We start from the raw sequence: 20,115 nt of genomic DNA, 5'->3' as shown, positions 1-20,115 counted from the left end.
AATTGTTGCTGAAATTATTCATTTATAATTTTGCCAAGCCTCAGCAATATAATGGAAATTCAAGTTTCCCCTTTCAATAAAGTTTAGAAAGTAAAAGATTAGCATTGTTATTCTCCATATGCAGAAGAATGAAAAAAATATAATTGATCATAGTCTGATTTTGAAGAGTCATTATCATGATTTTGAATAATCATTATCTTATTTTATTTAAATAATCATTATCTGATTTTTTAAATAATCATGCTGTCAGATTTTGAATAATCATGCTGTCTGATTTTATTTGAATAATCATTAACTGATTTTATATAATCATTATCTTATTCTATTTAGATAATCATTATCTGATTTTATTTAAATAATTATCTGATTTTATATAGATGATTATTATCTGATTTGATTTAGATAATTATTATCTGATTTTATTTAGATAATTATTATCTGATTTTATTTAGATAATTATCTGATTTTATTTAGATAATTATCTGATTTTATTTAGATAATTATCTGATTTTATTTAGATAATTATTATCTGATTTGATTTAGATAATTATTATCTAATTTGATTTAGATAATTATTATCTGATTTTATTTAGATAATTATTATCTGATTTTATTTAGATAATTATTATCTGATTTTATTTAGATAATTATTATCTGATTTTGAACAATCATTGTCTGATTTTGAGCAATTATATTTTTATTCCTGCAAATTATCTTCTTTTTTTCGCTTTGTTTGCTTCTAACCCACTTCTGGCTTTCAGGATTACTCTATTACCATGAAAAGTTCCAATAATTCCAAGATGTCTCTTCAGTCAAAATCCAGAAATACAAAACCCAAGAATGAGAAAAATTTGCTGAAATCTGTAGGAGGATTATTTTCCAAGAGAAAACAAAGTCTAGTTTGTATTTATTCTCTATTTATGTATGCAATGTTGATTGGATTTATCAAATTTTAATAGGAAATTCTTTGTGTTCCTTCAATCCTACTACATTAACAAAATCTTACTTTCTTATATATTTCACATTTCAGTTTCTTACTTTTAAATTATTCAAATATTGCTTTCTGTTGTTTTGCGTTTTTTCATTAAATTGATTGATATAAAAAGGTTTTCTAAATCTAGCAATTAGACACTTTTAAATCTTTGACACTAAAACAACTCATAAGGTAGCAGTTTTAAAAAGCATACAGAGTATAAATGTTCTGTCTGATAGCTTTAGCATTCCAAAAGGTTTATCAAAGAGGTGAGACAAAATTCAAAATTGAATTATATGATCATTTGAGATCATGTGAAAATCAGAATAAAGATATACAGATGATGTTAATTATTGATGAAGTAATTAAAGTATAATATTTATATTAATATATAGGGTGAATCAGGTAGAAATAAAGATAAAAAGATGATGTTAATTATTGATGAAGTAATTAAAGTATAATATTTATATTAATATATAGGGTGAATCAGGTAGAAATAAAGATATACAGATGATGTTAATTATTGATGAAGTAGTTAAAGTATAATATTTATAATAATATATAGGGTGAATCAGGTAGAAATAAAGATAAAAAGATGATGTTAATTATTGATGAAGTAATTAAAGTATAATATTTATATTAATATATAGGGTGAATCAGGTAGAAATAAAGATATACAGATGATGTTAATTATTGATGAAGTAGTTAAAGTATAATATTTATATTAATATATAGGGTGAATCAGGTAGAAATAAAGATAAAAAGATGATGTTAATTATTGATGAGGAAGAAGTACAGAGAGAGAAAGAGAAAGCTGTATTAGAGGAAGCTTTAGTTTATAAACTCATAGGTAATGATATTTGTCATCAATATTCTTGGACTGTAGTAGTCTTTGTGGCTAAGTTGAATCCAAAGTCAAGAAAGTCTCTTTGTAAACCCCAATCATGTGTACACCTTAAAACAAAGTTAGTCTGAGAAAGGGTTTTAACCAAACTGCCAGATATAAAGAAATGTGCTTGATATTAAAATGTGTACCAGTTGTTCAGATGATGTGCACAATATGTTAGTTTTAGATATTTGAATTTTTACTTCATATTTATTTAGATATTTTATGTTTTAGCATATTACCATGATCAAGTCTATGAAGCTGTATTGAGTTCTGTCTGTAGATCATTATCAACATTAGCTGATGCTTCAGGCTGTACAGTAGAACAACTCCGACCTATTACACCAGGATCAACTTTCTCCAGTGAGGGTACAATATCACCTCGCCCTGGTAGTAGACGAGATACACCCTATAGTCGATTAGGATCAGCTCTATCAGACCGACCTGATACCGGTATGTCTATGTTATCTAATATGACATGGTCTGGTGATAGTAAAGATCCTTCAGAAGTTACACATTTACAGTAAGTTTTTTGACTTCATCCTTTGTTAATTTAATTGGTTTGGATTGAAATGAGTATTCACATGAAGTGTCCACATGTCTGTTACCAAATACAGGATAAGTCAGAAGTGATTAAATGGAATATTATTTTGTTATAGGTTTGAAATTCAAGTCAAATTTAATATACCTAATATAATAGTAGAGCCAGAATTAAATGTGGTACAGAAAGCTATTACTGATGTCTCTAATGCTATAATGCAGGCTAATAAAAGTAAGTATCTTATGGATGTCAATGAGAAATCCCATTTCAAATTATCTAAGTCATGACATAGATGAATTTTTTAATCTAAAATATGAAGTCGTTAAATATTTAAATCTGTTACATTCCCTTGAACGTTCCACGTTTATATGAACTTTGGAACTTGTTCTTCTCTTTCTTGTTCTTCTGAAATTGCTATAATTTTGTTGTAGATATAAGCTGGTTAGGTAGTCATGGTGATGAAGAATTTTATCCTGAGATATCAACTGATGATACAGTGATACAATTACAACAACAGTTATCTTCTGTTATAGAAGGTTTGTCTTCTTTTCATCTTTAGTCATGAAGCTGATGGCTAAGAGCCCATCTAGGGTTAGGTTTGGGTGATCCCTTCTGATTTTAGGTGGACTGAATTGCAGAAATATTTAGTTCTTGGCTTGAGACAAGGAACTGTAGATTCATAATCCACAGGCACTGATTAATCTTTTTTTTTTCAGAACTAGAAAACTACGTTCATAAACATCTGTATCACTTTAGTTACTATAATTTTCTATGGAAAGATGATATGCATGGTAATTTCCATGAATTTATTGCTGCGGACCCTGGTATTGTTGCTATCAAGAGAGAAGTGGAGAGATTTCTATCTATAGAGAAGAAAGTATTGAATATACCCACTATATTACCAGTTGGATCAGTCTGTCTCTATACAGACCCTATTAAAGATGCTCTTCATGGATTTGCTATGGCGTGGAAAACTAAATTTGCTACAGTTCTACATGAAGAAGCGAAGGTTTGTAAATTCTTTTTTTATGAATTGATTTGACATTCATTTGAATTTTATCTGAATTGTGTGAATAAGTCAAACCATACATCAAATTTATCATTAACATTCTTTTGTTTTCGGAAAATTATTTCTGTGGAAAAATATTAAAAAAATCTTTCATGAGCAGAAGTTTGCCTTTGTTTCCCTCTTAAAGTATTTTATATATCAATTGTATGGAATGTTTCTTCACATAGCTTAATTTAGACAACTGCTAGAATTGAAAAGACATTTTTAGGGGCAAGAAACTCTCTATATTAGAATTACAGAACGTGACTAGTATAATAATAGATTAATATATTACTCTGTACTCCTATTTCAGAAAAAGTTGGACAGTGCAGTAAGTTATAGAGAGAATGTGAAGAAGAGATTAGAACAATTTGTACAATCATTAGATCAGTTAAACAGTTCATTACATCTATTAGAAGATCTACGTGATATGGAAAATAAAATAGATGCTGTTTATTTACCTATTGAAACTATGTACTCTAAACTAAGGTATGATCAAGTTTACTTTTACTTTACTTATGTAACTGTGTGTGGCCTTTCAAAGTATTTTCTGGCAAGACTTTCCGACATGATTTCTAGATTCTGTGTTAAAATGAAATATTATGAGCTCTGTTGGGCAGGCTACAAATTTTTGTAATCTTATGTATGATATACACTGGAAATGTTTTTCTTAATGTGTCGTTAAATCGAAGTGCATTAAACATCATGAGTTCTTCAAAAACGTTGATGGTGCTTCTGATAAAACAGCTATCAATCAACTGAGTTGAGTCAAGGTCTTGGCATCGAAAGATATCAAAATATGACTGCTCGACGCTCGTCTGTTTTCAATAAATATTGATCTGGGGATGATTATTATAATTACAGAGAATTTGAGTTACGTTTACCACGTAATGAGGTAGAACAAGTTGATGAATTAAGAGAGAAATGGCAAGAATTGATAGAATTAGCTGATCAAGTTCGAGAAGTATTATTAAAGGAAAGGAGAGGAGCATTTGAACAAGAACTAGATAAACAAGTCAAGGTAATCATGTTTTTAATTATAATGATAATATTGAACTCAGCAAAAGAGTTAACTGTGTGAACACTCACAATTCTAATTCATTATAATCTTTCGGAGCTAACTTTTTAAAGCCATTTTTATCAATTATTTTATGAGTCAATATTATGTTCTTTTTTTACAGCCTTCAAGTATAAAGATTATATTTATTTCTGTGCTAACAAATTCCTTTCTTTTATTTAGACATTTGTAGTAGAAGTCATACAGTTCCGAAATGCATTTGATGCACAAGGACCAGCAGTTCCTGGTATCCCACCAGCTGAAGCTGTATCTAGATTACAAGACTTCCAGAATAGATATACCCAGTATGATGCCAAACGAAAGACTTTAGATTCTGTCTCCAAATTATTTGGTATTCCATGTAAACCATTCCCTGAATTAGACAAAACAGGCGAGGTAAAGTTTTCATATGAATCTATTGAGTTATGTGAAAGGGATTCTGTGTTGACAAATGCACTAAAAATGTGGACATTCCTGTCAGCGTCACTAACCACAATAATTATTGTATTGAAGCTCTACCATTAGCTATAAGAAAGCTGTGCTAATGACAGTTGGCCTATCTAGGAGCATTGGATTTTCGTAGGTCTGCTATCAACTGGAAGCATCCAGGAAAATCTGATCAATCACTGGATTTAGTTACCTGAGTATACTGATGAATGAAGAAAAATTAGTGATTATAAGGTGAAATTCCTGTCTTTGTTATTTTAATTTCAGGAATTAGATTTATTAAGTCAGCTGTATGGATTGTTCCAGAAGTTTATTAAATTTGACAATAAATTTAGAGATACGTTATGGGCTGATGTTGATCTAGAAGCTGCTTCAATGGAGGTAAATATTATGTGTATATATTTCATCCTTTGTATCATGGCTTTTTTTTTTTAAATTAAAACATGGACAATCTCCCTCGTGACTCCAACCAGGGTTTGAACTAATCATAACCAAGTATTATTTTGTTTCATTTTGTGTTTTTTTTTTGATTATGTTGCATTGTACTGTTTATAGTAGAGAAGAGTTCCTATCAATATTCTCACAGAGTTGACTGATGAATACTAATGAGACTTTCAAAGTATATGAAGGGTATATTTAGCCTGTATCTTTGTTATTATTTTTAGACTGAGACCTACTGGGATGAATGTTTAGCTCTACCAAGTAAACTCAAAGATTGGGATGCCTATAATGATTTAAAAACTAAACTACAAACATATCTAGAAGTATTTCCTCTACTACATAATCTTGCTTCAAAGGTTGGTTTTATATTTATCTTGATTATTGTAGTTGTCTTTTGATTGAAATTCTGTTTGAGTTTGTCGAAAATCAAGATGTTTTGAAAATAATTGTATTTTGAATGAGGTTTTTTTGCTCACCAATGTGGAGTTGAGTATAGCTTAACATCAATTTAATATATAAGAAATATTGTAGCTAATGCATTGGTTGATTTATCTTAATAGCAATATTAACCATTAAATTCTGACCTTTCTAAAAACAAGCCCTAATATTTCAACCAAAATGAAATTAAGAAAGAATAATGTCTGATGTCGAAAGCTTGGAGGTTTGGATGTGAATGAGTGAATGTTGTTTTCATATTGTTTACTGTTTTCTAGAAAAAAGATGAACATTTTCAACTCACTGTGAGTAATGATATAAGAGAAATATAGGTTTTTATTAGTTAGTCAAGGGTCTGCAAATTATTTGCTTCTGGTATTATACACGTCTTCAGCACAAAAAGACCTGGCAAGACAAAAACAATTTTGGTCCATCCCTTGAACCTACATCACAAATTGTCCCTGCTTTATTAACATGGGTCTGCAATATCTATAAGCCTATCACAGCACCATTCACTATTATACTGATAACATATGATAAATAAATAATTGGTATTTTTATATATATATATATATTTTTATTATTATTTATGCTTCATAGAGGAAACAGGTAGTGCTTTCAATTTTCATTTTGGAAAAAAAAAAACAAGTTAGAATTTGTGTAGATTTTTGACCAATTTTGTGTTGTCCAACATACTAGGATTTTTAAACTTTAGATGAATTAAAAAATATTAAGGCTGCTCAATACAATTTTCTTTCTGTATTTATCCCTATTAGCTATCCTGATGAAGAATTTATACCTGAAATATGCTTAAAATATATGACCTGTTGCCAAGTAGTAAGTGCATATTACTATGTCTTGTACAAAAACTGATATATCGTCTGGTTTTTCAGGAAATAAGAAATCGTCATTGGTTACAAGTGATGCAGGTGACAGGAAGTTCATTCCAGTTAGAGGCTAATGTATTTAAATTATGTCATCTATTAGATATTGAATTAATCAAGTAAGTTTCCTAACACATTATACGCCTTGATGACTTAGCATGCTTGCTGGCTGATATGAAGGTGCAGGATTCAACTTTGCCAGTTTTTTCTCTCTCAGTAGTAAAGGTTTTGGCGTGTGATAAGCATAAAGAATCTAAGATTCAGATACAACAAAAAAATCCAAATCTCTAATTCTTGATTTTACTGAGACAGTCTAAGATTGTAAATGTCTGCACACAAATTCCTTTAAAGTCTGAATAGCAACTACCCACCTTGCCCAGTACATCGCTTAAAGACTATCAAAACACAGAGACTGTTATTTCTGGTTGATAAGCATTTCATTTGATTTTTGAAATATTTTATTTTGATATATGACTGTATATTTATCTAGATATAAATCAGAAATAGAAGATATCTGTCGTGGTGCTAGTAGAGAATTAGAACTTGAAATTAAAATGAGACAGACAGAAGAAGAATGGACAGAACAAGTCTTGAATTTTGAACATTACAAAAAACGTGGCCCCATGTATTTAGATAAAGCATTTACTGAGCGTTTATTGGAGCAGTTAGAAGATGCTCAAGCTCTGTTGGCTGGTATGTTAACATCAAGATATATTGGTCCATTACGAGATGAAGCTGCATCTTGGGCTGAGAAATTAAAAGAAGTGGCAGAAGTATTAGAGTTGTGGTTAGAAGTACAAGATGTATGGCAGTATCTAGAAGCTGTTTTTAGCAATTCTCTAGCTGTTAAAGTAAGACACTTGTATCTTATTGTAATTTTAATATTGTACTTTGATCAAGTTTGGTTAAGCTTTGTATTTTAAAGGACCCTCATGAAATATTCTTTTGACATGTGGAAATGAATTGGAATCTTTGTCCAGACAAAAATAGGCAGAACTAGAGAGTACAAACCATAACACATTTCATTTCTTCCCTTTGATGGTGTTAAATATTAGTTAAGAAAGACGATTTTACATGAGCTGTTATATTGAGAAAATGGCTTTCTCAATTGATCTTTAAGACTTCTAAGATAGATTATCAGTATGTGGTAAAACAAAACATTTGAAATTATTCAGGAGTTGCCTCAAGAAGCCAAGAGATTTTCTAGAATAGATAAAGGTTGGACTAAGATGATGAAAAGAGCCTTTGATACCAGAAATGTTCTTCAAGTAAGTTTAAACAGGAAAAATAAATAATGTGTAAATATTAAAGGCAAACATAAAGGATATAGTCCTCAAAACGTTTTCTATGCCAGCTGATAATGCTTGATGTTTGCTTCGTATTAGAACATTTAAAATGTCTCCTACAATCTGACAAATACTTACCAGATTCCTGTATCAATATTGTGTTAACAATGGCAGGGAAAAGTTAGCAGTCCTTACTATTAGATATATTTTGTTGTATTGTAGAACTTAGTCATCTGCTAAATTTGTATTATTATTGTTGATTTTTCAGTGTTGTTACGGTGGAGAAGTACCTAAAGGGGTTGTATTAAGACATATGCAAGAAGAGTTAGAGATCTGTTTTAAATCATTAGTTATATATTTAGACAATAAAAGAAAAGCCTTTCCCAGGTTTTATTTTGTCTCTGATACTATATTATTATCTATATTAAGTCGACCAAATGATCTGGAGTCTGTTAGACCTCACTTACGGTAAGTACTTTAAGATTTGTAGATCTGTCAAATGCCATATCAATTGTCAAAGCTCTCTGTCAAATGCCCTATCACTCTACTGTCCTGTCAAATGTCCTAATAGATTTGTCAAATCTTTGGTGATTATTGCTTCTCTGAATTGTTTTGTTTAGAAATTGAAAAGTTTCTTGTGGAACTTCCTGATATATTTCTCAATAATTTAATGTTCTAATCATAATGTTTAATAAGCTTGCTGAGAAATAATATTGAAGCCATTTTGTACCTTATTCACAATCATTTCATTGGTTGTTTTCAGATCTATCTTCAGTCAGATACATGATGTTAAACTGGAGAAATGTGGTGATAATAATAATGATGATGATAGCGATGAAGTATTAAGTTCTGGTAGGAAAACATCACCTCGTACCCGTACACCTAGTATTATATCACCATTATCAGCACGTACCAATACACCACCCAAAATAGATAAACGTCTAGCACAAGTACACGTAAGTTTCACATCTTTTCAGTTGTGTTATTTCATTTATTTCTTCACTTTTAAATTTATGAAATTATGAAGTTTTCAGAACCAATTAGATTGAAGGATAACACATCACAGATGTCATTATATTTTGTAATGTGTTTTATACAGTAATGCTCTTTCAATATGAATCAGTATCCCTGATGATCTGCAGTTACGTTAAAAATAAAAACCAAAGATTCGAGCTTTTCATAAATAAGCAACTCTGATTTTTATATGTATAATTCATCTACATCTCTACATAGACTTTCAAATATTTATACCACTTTAAGTAACTTGCATAACTTGCATTGATCTAAATGTATAGACTGGGTAAGGTTAATGAATTCAATATTCCTCTTGAGGATCATATTGTTGCTGAAAGTAGGCTAATGATTTATGACCTTACCTTAATAGGATGTATATGGTGATGAGGTAAACATGTAATAGATATATCAGCTTTCAGCACTGTAGATTTCTAGACCATTGTCATATATTGTACTTATTCTCTTTCCTCTTCCATGAAGCATTTTTATGACAGTTTCTATGGAGAGCTTCAAATATTTTCAATGTTCACAATCATCAGTTTAAAGCTATCATGTTTAAAGTATGATATAGATTTAGAATAGTTAACTGACTATACTTTTATATTCTAAAAGCTGCTATTTTATAGTCTAATGGCAAGGCAAAATTTACCATAACAAATCTGACAAACAGTTGTGTGAAAAATAGAATAAACATGTTTTTTTCAAATAAAAAAAATAAAAAAAAACAGGAACAAATCATACTCCAATTAAAAGATGATAGCTTTAAGTATGATTAGAGATTATAATAGGTGGTAGAAATGCTCTTTTTGCAATCAATTTTTATTTCATAGGAAATTAGAAAAAATTCTTGTCATTTCTTGAATCTTTACTGTCAGGTCTTAGCTTTGTCTTTTTATGGTTAAGGTCTTTATTCATTTATAGCATTTTGCGTTGTGATCATTGGTGATATCAAAATTTCCCTCATAACCCACTATTAAGACTGTCTGCAGCTAAGTAAGATATAAAATTAATTTCTTTATCTAAGGACAAGAAAAAAGGTGCTAAGAAATCATCAGGGCAAACAAAATCTAGAACAAGTCAAGATACATCTAGATCTGTAAGAAATATGTTATATGTTGATGTTGTTATTTATTATATATGCTTTACAAACTTTTATTCAGTTTTGATGACACATTTGAAACTAAACATATTCTGGAAAGAAATTGAAGAGTGATTTTTGACAGTGTTGAATTCTGAATCACGTGTGATCTGAAATTGCACACTATTAATTCAATATCTATTGAATTTAGAGCTATGTTCTATGATATATTAGTTGCATGCATATATTATATATCCTCTAAAGTATTGTATTGGTACAGATGTATGATGTTTACTGTTAATTATTACTGTTTGTTTTACCTTGATTTAGTTTATTTATTGGTTTTAGGTTCAAATTTGTTTTTTTTTTATTTTGCTACAAGAAATATGATAAGGCAAGGAATTTAATGTCAATAATTATTTGAATATAAAATCACTTTCAACCTTCTTCTTAAGATAATCAGCATCTCCTTTGAAATTTCTCATAATATTAATATAATCTGATGTATTTAATATAGAGTTTAAATCCAGCCTCACTACAGAACATACCTACTATGTTACCATCAGAAGGACTAGTAGATGATGTTATTATAATGGATGCTAAAGCTGTACATAGTTCTGATGGAGAAACATTAATTTTACAAGATCAGGTACAATTATACTGTATCATAGCTTTTCTTCTTTGTGTCTTCTGGTAATGATAAAAAAGTTCATTAGAAGATAGACTGGATGAGCCATATAATTCAAAATGCAAAACTTACTCATTGGTTGCATCCATTTTTTTGGCCATACAAGAAAAAATAATTTTTCACTCTTACTTTCTAATCAAAGTGTTAAAAATGAGTTTGTTTTATAGGTAACATTAACTGATGGTGTAGAAAGTTGGTTGTATAAGTTAAAAGAATCAGTAGGTAAAACTCTACACCAGATGAATCTAAGTATTATCAATGATTGTAATAGTGGTATAGCAATGGATGAATGGGCTTCTAAGGTAAATATATATTTCACTCTTATTTTACATATCATAAGATTGTGTACTTCTTTTGGAACCCTAGTGGTTCATTTTCAAATCATTAGGTGGGGTACTTGGGCACTATTCATCTTCATCAGAATTTGTCCTGTTAGGAACTGTTAAAGGTTGTTTCAGGCTGATAATCAGGGCTGTTCACTGCTGGAAATTGACGATGGTAAGTAAAACCAAATGATCTCTATTCCCTTCTATTTTGCCCATATTAGTTGAAAACTAATAGTTCTTATGGTTATATGTCCATTGTTTACAATTACCTCATGCAGTGCCAGTCTTCATTGATCTGATGATCTGTTTCATTTCATTATAGTACCCAGCTCAAGTATGTCGTATGGGAATGTTATATCATTGGACTAAAGAATGTGAAACTGGTATTAGTGAAGTAAAATATGATCGTAAAGCACTACAGGGTACACTGAGGAAATATGTCTCCCATACCAGTAAACTATCCTCTATTTTATCACGTGGAGCTTGGAAGGGTATTGATGAAGCAATGTTACCTGTACATAAAGGTCGTTTAGAATGTATGGTAGCTGTAAGTATGGATAATCTGTATTTAGTGATTGCACATGTTTACTTAAATGTATTGTCTTGGCTGCAAAATTTTAAATTTCACTTGAAAATGATGATCATAGTGTAAGAGACCAAATGAATTTGGTCGGTTGCAAATTCTTGTCCAAAACATCTACAGTTCTCATGGGTTGAGCAAAACATATAGTCAGACTCACAAACACCAGCCCCATTCCATAAGTCATGCCTTGTGTTTATGATGATATATTTGTTTAAATTGTGCTGGTGCTGTGATCACCTTCTATAATGCTGAAAAGCTTAAAGAAATGGACATTTTTTGTTTTCAGCAATCTCTGTTCTTACGAGATATTCTAGAGAATCTATCTAGCAGAAAGTTACGAGAAGTTACAGATTTTGAATGGAGAAGAAGTATTAGATGTTATTTACATCCTGTTGGTATGTGAATTAATTCTGCCTCATCAAGTTGAAATTAATCTAATATTAGATAATATGTGGTTAGTGATGCTGTGGCAATGAATGGAGTTGCTTATCTTCAGTAGCCAACAGGAGAAAAAGTAACACTGTACTAAACAAATAACTTTACAACCTTAATGAAGTCTAGTTATATTTTCTTTCTTTTTCTTCTGCAGACGACAAACCAGAGCCATTAATATGGATATTAGATAATAGTTATGATTATGGTAATGAGTTCTATGGTAGTGATATAGGTGTAGCATTAACACCATTAACAGAGAGATGTTTCTTAACTATGTCCCAAGCTTTAAAACAATACCATGGTAGTTCTATTACTGGTCCAGTTGGAGTCGGAAAAACAGAAACAGTCAAGGTACAGTAGATATTATAATACAGCAGATGTCTTTCTTGATTCATATCAAGCTCATGATTTTTGTAAAAAACTAACAATTGACTGGTTTCAGATTGCCATATATTTTATTAAAAAGATACGTTAGTCTATTTGTGATTTTGGCATCTTGTTTGTTTTCTATTTGATTAAAATTCCATTTCTATTTCAGGGTTTGGCAAACATCCTAGGCAACTTTCTTGGAATGTTCCACTGTTCTACAACGTTCAACCCTGGAAGTCTAGGCAAAATAGTACAAGGCTTAGCCATGGTAAATTTTCATGACTTAGTATATTTTACTTATCCTTGCAGTACATGATGACTATTGCTAATTTAGAAGATAAATCATAATGTTTGTTTGTACTCTCAAGTGGTACTATGTTGAGAGCTGGTGATAAAGTGTCTAACTTACCTTAAATAAAAAAAAAACACTTCTTCATTTTACAAATGACAAAATAATAATTTTTGTATATTACACTTATTTCAAACAGGATGGTTGTTGGGGTTGTTTTGATGAAGCTCAGAATTTAAATAGTGAAGCAATAGCTGTATTAATGGAATGTGCTCAGAAAGTCTTGTTATCATTAAGATCTAGTATATTAACAACTAGTCTCATGGAAGGACAGGATGTAAGTATACAGTGTTATCATTAAGATCTAGTATATTAACAACTAGTCTTATGGAAGGACAGGATGTAAGTATACAGTGCTATCATTACGATCTAGTATATTAACAACTAGTCTTATGGAAGGACAGGATGTAAGTATACAGTGTTATCATTAAGATCTAGTATATTAACAACAAGTCTTATGGAAGGACAGGATGTAAGTATACAGTGTTATCATTAAGATCTAGTATATTAACAACAAGTCTTATGGAAGGACAGGATGTAAGTATACAGTGTTATCATTAAGATCTAGTATATTAACAACAAGTCTTATGGAAGGACAGGATGTAAGTATACAGTGTTATCATTAAGATCTAGTATATTAACAACAAGTCTTATGGAAGGACAAGATGTAACGTAAGTATCTGAATTTTTAAACTAGAAGATTTTAATTGGTTCAGATTAGTTCTCAATTGCTAAATTCATCAGCCATTTTGTATAATCTTTGCTTTTCCATAATGATACTATAATATAAAAAAAAAATTAAAATTACCGGTTACATATTTCAGATCTATATCAAGACAACTGTCGGATTATTTATGACAGTTAACCCAGACGTAACACCACCTCGTTGTTCCCTACCTAATGAACTACGCTCTAGTTTCCGTACAGTATCATTAATACGACCAGATATTGGTCAGATATTAAAATGTAAATGTTCAGCTTTAGGATTCCGGGCTCCTGGTATATTAGCTAATAGACTCAAAGTTTTATCAGAATTGGTTAAAGATCAGTTGTAAGTTACTTCATGTTATTATTTTGTTTACATACTCATATAGTTTCCAGAAGTTCAGAATATTAATTTCAAACAGATTTCCTGATATTGCTTATACAAAAACATTTCTTTTGCACCTTTGTAAACCTGAAGTCTAAACTATAGATTATGTATAATACATATCCTGAATGCTAGTCTAAAGCCTAATGCAGCATGTGCCTATTAAATAATGTTTGCTTTTGGTTTTCAATTTAGTTTTTGAAATGATTTTGTCCTCAATATTGTTGTGTAAAGTTGTTATATATGTTTTTGTAAAATTTCAGACCACATGAGTTCCACTATCATTTCACCATATCATCTCTAGTTGGAGTATTAAAGAGAGCTTGTCAGAAACGAAGATATCTGAGAGATGAGAAATCAACAGAAAAAGATAAACGTGAAGAATCAAGATCAGAAAGTGTAGCCTCAGAAGCTACAGTTAAACTCAATATGCCATTACAATCTAGTAGGTTATCACTTATTTAAAAGTTTTCATTTTTTTGTCACAAATTTGTTAACAAAACTGCAACTTGATTTTATGAAAGGAGCAATGTAAGTTTTAGGTGGTTTTGTCTTTAGATATTCTGTACTATCTCACTTTGGATGGTTTGAATGTTAAACTGTGGTAAATGTGGTAACCTTTGATCTGTTGAATAGTCTCATGTTCAATGGCAGCTAAGTAAGATAGCATGCAAATCTATCTTTCTTGTTTGCAGGTGGACCAAGTGGTATGGGAAGTCTAGCTAAATTACCAGGTCAGGCTCAGACACGTAAAGCTGGTACACCTAATCCAATGACTGCTGCTGGTAAATTAGATCATTCAGTAGTCTGTAATACTATAGAGGAGGTGTTAGGACCTAGGATGACTGCTACAGTAAGTATTTTAAAACTGTCTATTTGGAATCAAATCAATATAAAATTTTGATGGGTAAAAAGAAATAGAGGTTTACTTTACTTTTTCTGCTTGTGTCTCAGCTATTGAAGAGGATGGAGAAAATGATGAGACATATTATCTTATGTAGGTTGATATTGTAAATGTAAGTTGGTACCAAATTGCAAAAATGGCAATTCTAGACTAGATAGCTGTCTGTCAATTCTATCTATTTCAGGATCTAGCTCAGTTTAAAGTGATATTAAAAGAAGTATTTAATGGTTTACCTGAAGTACCTACAACTAGAAATGTTCTCTCAGCTAAATCTCGAGGATTTGATCTAGAAGTAGCATTAGAAAATAAAGCAGCAGATTCAGGATTAATAGCCACCAAACCTTGGATTAATAGATGTGTTCAGTTACATAATCTATCACAAGTTTCTAATGGTAAGATATTCAGTTCATTGGACCAGCTCATTGTGATTTGGAGTCTGATCTGTGTCAGAAATGTCAAAAGCAATTCTTGATAAATGCCAAGTCGACTGTCTGAAAGGGATGCCTCATTTTACATTTCACCTTGGTTTACCGTGGTTGGCAAGATTTGCAACCTTTTTTTTGTCAGCCAATGGATGATGTCTAAGTTTCTGAATTAATGAACGTATGAACAAATTTGTCATTTCTTTATAGGTATTATAGTGGCTGGTGCTCCAGGTAGTGGTAAATCAACCTGTATACAGACATTAGTAGATGCTCTATGTGTACAACCTCGTGGACTCTCTAGACAATCACATATATCTAATCGCAGTAATACCAGTAAACCCATTGAAACTAACCATAAATTATTACGTATTAATCCACTAGTTGTGGATGATTCATCATTAATGTTTGGATATTTGAATCAGAATAATGATTGGGTGGATGGTATTTTTACGTCTGCTTGTAAAAAAGCTAATAGGGTAAGTTTAGTATTCTGTATTTTTTAACTGTAGTTCATTTGACCGCAATTGATAGTAGTAAATTTCTTTGATGGCACATTGCATTGCAAAACTTGAAAGGTTTATGTTGGGTTCAAACTTATCTTGACTTTGTGACAATATTGTATCAGATTTTATAGATGAACTGTAAATATGACAGTGAATTTTATTGTATGAACACTTTATATTTTAGAATATGAGCACTACATGGTTATGTTTAGATGGACCACTGATACCAAGTTGGGCTGATAATTTCAATAGTGTTTTAGCTGGAGAAAAGGTAACTTAATGTCATATAATGTTGGTTATTTAGGTTCTCATAATACAGAGACTGTCCTTAGTACAGCGGTGTGTAGTTTGCAAAAATAAAAATTTGATTAATGAAATGTTAGTAAAATGTTATATTGTTATTTCTAGGTGTTACATTTAAAGAATGGTGATATGTTATTCTTATCTGATAATGTTATATTGTTATTTCTAGGTGTTACATTTAAAGAATGGTGATAAGTTATTCCTATTTGATAATGTTATATTGTTATTTCTAGGTGTTACATTTAAAGAATGGTGATATGTTATTCCTATTTGATAATGTTATATTGTTATTTCTAGGTGTTACATTTAAAGAATGGTGATAAGTTATTCCTATTTGATAATGTTATATTGTTATTTCTAGGTGTTACATTTAAAGAATGGTGATATGTTATTCCTATCTGATAATGTTATATTGTTATTTCTAGGTGTTACATTTAAAGAATGGTGATAAGTTATTCCTATTTGATAATGTTATATTGTTATTTCTAGGTGTTACATTTAAAGAATGGTGATATGTTAATCCTATTTGATAATGTTATATTGTTATTTCTAGGTGTTACATTTAAAGAATGGTGATATCTTATTCCTATTTGATAATGTTATATTGTTATTTCTAGGTGTTACATTTAAAGAATGGTGATAAGTTATTCCTATTTGATAATGTTATATTGTTATTTCTAGGTGTTACATTTAAAGAATGGTGATAAGTTATTCCTATCTGATAATGTTATATTGTTATTTCTAGGTGTTACATTTAAAGAATGGTGATAAGTTATTCCTATCTGATAATGTTATATTGTTATTTCTAGGTGTTACATTTAAAGAATGGTGATAAGTTATTCCTATTTGATAATGTTATATTGTTATTTCTAGGTGTTACATTTAAAGAATGGTGATAAGTTATTCCTATTTGATAATGTTATATTGTTATTTCTAGGTGTTACATTTAAAGAATGGTGATAAGTTATTCCTATTTGATAATGTTATATTGTTCCTATCTGATAATGTTATATTGTTATTTCTAGGTGTTACATTTAAAGAATGGTGATAAGTTATTCCTATCTGATAATGTTATATTGTTATTTCTAGGTGTTACATTTAAAGAATGGTGATATGTTATTCCTATTTGATAATGTTATATTGTTATTTCTAGGTGTTACATTTAAAGAATGGTGATAAGTTATTCCTATTTGGTAATGTTATATTGTTATTTCTAGGTGTTACATTTAAAGAATGGTGATATGTTATTCCTATTTGATAATGTTATATTGTTATTTCTAGGTGTTACATTTAAAGAATGGTGATATGTTATTCCTATTTGATAATGTTATATTGTTATTTCTAGGTGTTACATTTAAAGAATGGTGATAAGTTATTCCTATCTGATAATGTTATATTGTTATTTGAAACTGATAGTCTATGTGATAGTTCACCATCTACTATAGCCAGAACGGTAAGTTAGCCATGGTAAAACAGGTATTTGTGGTCAGTAATGCAGGTTGGAGGGGCTGGCTTAGAAAATGTATCGAATCATATGGACAGGATAATTAAACAAGTCTTGTGAGCTCTTGTCAGTTTCAAAAAGATTGCCTAAGTGTTGTAAATCAAAATAGTCTCAGCTATTGAAAAAAAATTTGCGTCATTGTACACAGTATGGTGTTGCCTATCTTCATAAACAATATTTTAGTGCCACAAGAAAAAATGTATGCGTATTTGTCTTCTTTTGTCTTAATTGTTTGAAAAAAGTTACCCTTGGACAATATTATGAAAATTTGAATATATTTGTAGGGTATAGTGTATCTAGATAAAGATGTTGTAGGTTGGAAACCAATAGCTAAAGCATGGTTAGAGAATAGAACACAACAAGAAGCTCATGTAAGTTATCAACAAATCAAAATTTTACTTAGATTTTTAAGATTTGGTACAGTGAACCCTTCATTATTTGTGGGAGCTCAATGTTTAGGACTGATTTCTGTTACCATTCTAACTAGCTTTTTATATGAACAAAGAACATTTGCAGAAGAGCTTGCTTAATGCAAGTCTTAAATCCAGAACTAAGGTCAACAGTTCAAAATATCATCAGTTAACTTTCATTTATTTCACTACATTAATTCTATCAATTTTATTAGGTACAAGTTGCTCGAAAGGAAGTATTATTTATATCCAATTTCACTTCATTGCACATGTCTTGTTCATTCTTGTTCGTTCTATTTAATTTGCACGTGTTCATGTTGATGTTCACTTGATTTTAATATTCTTGTATTAAGCTGCTCACAATTTATGATAAAAATGGAAGTACTAAGAAGGTAATCAGTTCATGTTGTCATTAATCTTGTTTTTCTGTGTTTAAGGAATATTGTCTATTGATTTTGGCATTATGGCACATTATATCTCAATTTGACTAAGTTTGGTGTGTTAAACTAAGTTTTGACTATTATTCACTGGAATATATTTCTTTAATAACTTAATACACTTCTTAATTGTTTATAATTGCTATATTCTATGTTATATACTGATGACATAGAAAATGAATATTTACAGTCTTTCTGGCTCAAATCAAATCAAATCATTTAGTGACTGTGATACAAGGAAAGTGCTTAATGATGTCAAGGTATGAGACGCAATAGCTTGACATTGTGAAGATTGAATTGTTGACAAATTGAGAATGTGGAAACTAAACTGTTTTGAGATTCAGGCTTCAGTCTCTGTGGAAGTAAAGCCACTAAAGGTGAACATTGTATGTATGCTAAACTATAAAGTAAATGCAGGAATGTCTCTAATGAAATTCTTTCACCATCTTGTTGACTCTATCATTTAGTTAGAAGACAAATTGCAGTTATTTAAAAATATCATGTGCTAGAACTTAGATATTTATATTTACAGGTATTACAAAGAGCTTTCCAGAAATGTTTAGATCCTATCATCAACTTTGTTTTCCATGATTGCAAGTAAGTCACTTGGGACATACATATGCTTTCAAATACACATATTTTATACTGACAGTTTCTCTTTAATATTATGTTTAGGGGGTTTGTTAAGGATTCAGACAGATAACATGTATTTAAGGCTATTGTCCTTCCAGGGCAAATTAGCATGGGACAGAACTCTGCCTGACTAAAAGGAAGGTTACTCTTGTTAAAAAGTTATTCCAGACTACAATATGACATTGCTTTTTATTATTAATCTAATATTTTGTGTGTTTGATTTTATTTTTGTAGACCCAAATTAAAACTTTGTGAAGTAGGACTGTTTAAGACCTGTCTAGGATTGCTATCAGCTATGTTAGCAGATAATATAGAAATTGGTGGTGAAATGCATATAGAGAGAATGTTTTTGTTTTGTTTGATATGGACATTTGGTGGACTATTAGATCAACATGATAGAAAAGCTTTTAGTGATTTATTAAAAACATTGTCATCAGCGTATGTTTTCTATTATGTTTACTAGTTTATACCATTTTGGGAAATGTAACAAAATGCAATCTAATTGAAAAGCAGAAGTGTTAATCGTTAAAGGTTTTTGCTTCTGGTGGTTACTACATTTTCCATCCATGATGTGACAAAGTTATTGTTTTAATCATGTTTTGCCGAATTTTGTCCCAATATCAAATGTGGTAATAAATACTAATCAATATTACTGTTAAGAGTGGGATGACATAAAAGGTTGATTTCTTTTTCCCTGTGTTCTACATAATATGGATATTGCATAGCCTAGAGACGCGTATTAATTTGGGCAGATCATTGAAAGTAAGTGGAGAAACTAATAAAAAAAAATATGAATGAAGCATCCAGAAATGCATTGATGCCTTATATGATAATGTCTTCCACTGTGCTATAAGGAATAATGTAACATGTTAATATTTCACTATAATGTTTACTATGTAACATTGTTTTGTATATTATGATATTTAGATTACCAGATGATGACCATGATATCAGTGTATTTGATTATTATGTTGATGAATCTGGAGAATGGGATCCCTGGCATTCAAGGTAACTCCTTATTCTTCTTATCTTGATACTGATACTATATGGCTATGAGATACAAATG

The 20,115-nt window shown here is 30.2% G+C and overlaps 1 protein-coding gene across 1 annotated transcript in view; it reads left to right on the top strand.

The window, feature by feature from the left end:
• Positions 1–20,115, top strand: part of LOTGIDRAFT_229063 (hypothetical protein) — a gene marked incomplete at its 5' end in the record, with an annotated part of 53,470 nt that overhangs the window by 9,116 nt on the left and 24,239 nt on the right. Inside the window, 35 exons of the mRNA XM_009061942.1 lie at positions 1,709–1,823; positions 2,094–2,382; positions 2,519–2,631; positions 2,832–2,936; positions 3,117–3,409; positions 3,762–3,937; positions 4,313–4,469; positions 4,689–4,901; positions 5,220–5,333; positions 5,618–5,749; positions 6,107–6,133; positions 6,722–6,831; positions 7,203–7,563; positions 7,888–7,980; positions 8,267–8,466; positions 8,762–8,954; positions 10,608–10,739; positions 10,946–11,080; positions 11,427–11,651; positions 11,974–12,082; positions 12,277–12,473; positions 12,661–12,759; positions 12,980–13,117; positions 13,164–13,247; positions 13,665–13,891; positions 14,194–14,375; positions 14,626–14,783; positions 15,019–15,226; positions 15,467–15,735; positions 15,947–16,033; positions 17,411–17,518; positions 17,854–17,940; positions 18,949–19,013; positions 19,284–19,487; positions 19,977–20,057. Of these exons, the coding sequence (XP_009060190.1) occupies positions 1,709–1,823; positions 2,094–2,382; positions 2,519–2,631; positions 2,832–2,936; positions 3,117–3,409; positions 3,762–3,937; positions 4,313–4,469; positions 4,689–4,901; positions 5,220–5,333; positions 5,618–5,749; positions 6,107–6,133; positions 6,722–6,831; positions 7,203–7,563; positions 7,888–7,980; positions 8,267–8,466; positions 8,762–8,954; positions 10,608–10,739; positions 10,946–11,080; positions 11,427–11,651; positions 11,974–12,082; positions 12,277–12,473; positions 12,661–12,759; positions 12,980–13,117; positions 13,164–13,247; positions 13,665–13,891; positions 14,194–14,375; positions 14,626–14,783; positions 15,019–15,226; positions 15,467–15,735; positions 15,947–16,033; positions 17,411–17,518; positions 17,854–17,940; positions 18,949–19,013; positions 19,284–19,487; positions 19,977–20,057 (5,486 nt within the window). The remainder of the gene's footprint in view (positions 1–1,708; positions 1,824–2,093; positions 2,383–2,518; positions 2,632–2,831; positions 2,937–3,116; positions 3,410–3,761; positions 3,938–4,312; positions 4,470–4,688; positions 4,902–5,219; positions 5,334–5,617; positions 5,750–6,106; positions 6,134–6,721; positions 6,832–7,202; positions 7,564–7,887; positions 7,981–8,266; positions 8,467–8,761; positions 8,955–10,607; positions 10,740–10,945; positions 11,081–11,426; positions 11,652–11,973; positions 12,083–12,276; positions 12,474–12,660; positions 12,760–12,979; positions 13,118–13,163; positions 13,248–13,664; positions 13,892–14,193; positions 14,376–14,625; positions 14,784–15,018; positions 15,227–15,466; positions 15,736–15,946; positions 16,034–17,410; positions 17,519–17,853; positions 17,941–18,948; positions 19,014–19,283; positions 19,488–19,976; positions 20,058–20,115) is intronic.

Source organism: Lottia gigantea (genome assembly GCF_000327385.1).
Source record: "Lottia gigantea unplaced genomic scaffold LOTGIsca_5, whole genome shotgun sequence".
Taxonomy (NCBI): domain Eukaryota; kingdom Metazoa; phylum Mollusca; class Gastropoda; family Lottiidae; genus Lottia; species Lottia gigantea.
This window is presented reverse-complemented; position numbering and strand designations above follow the sequence as displayed.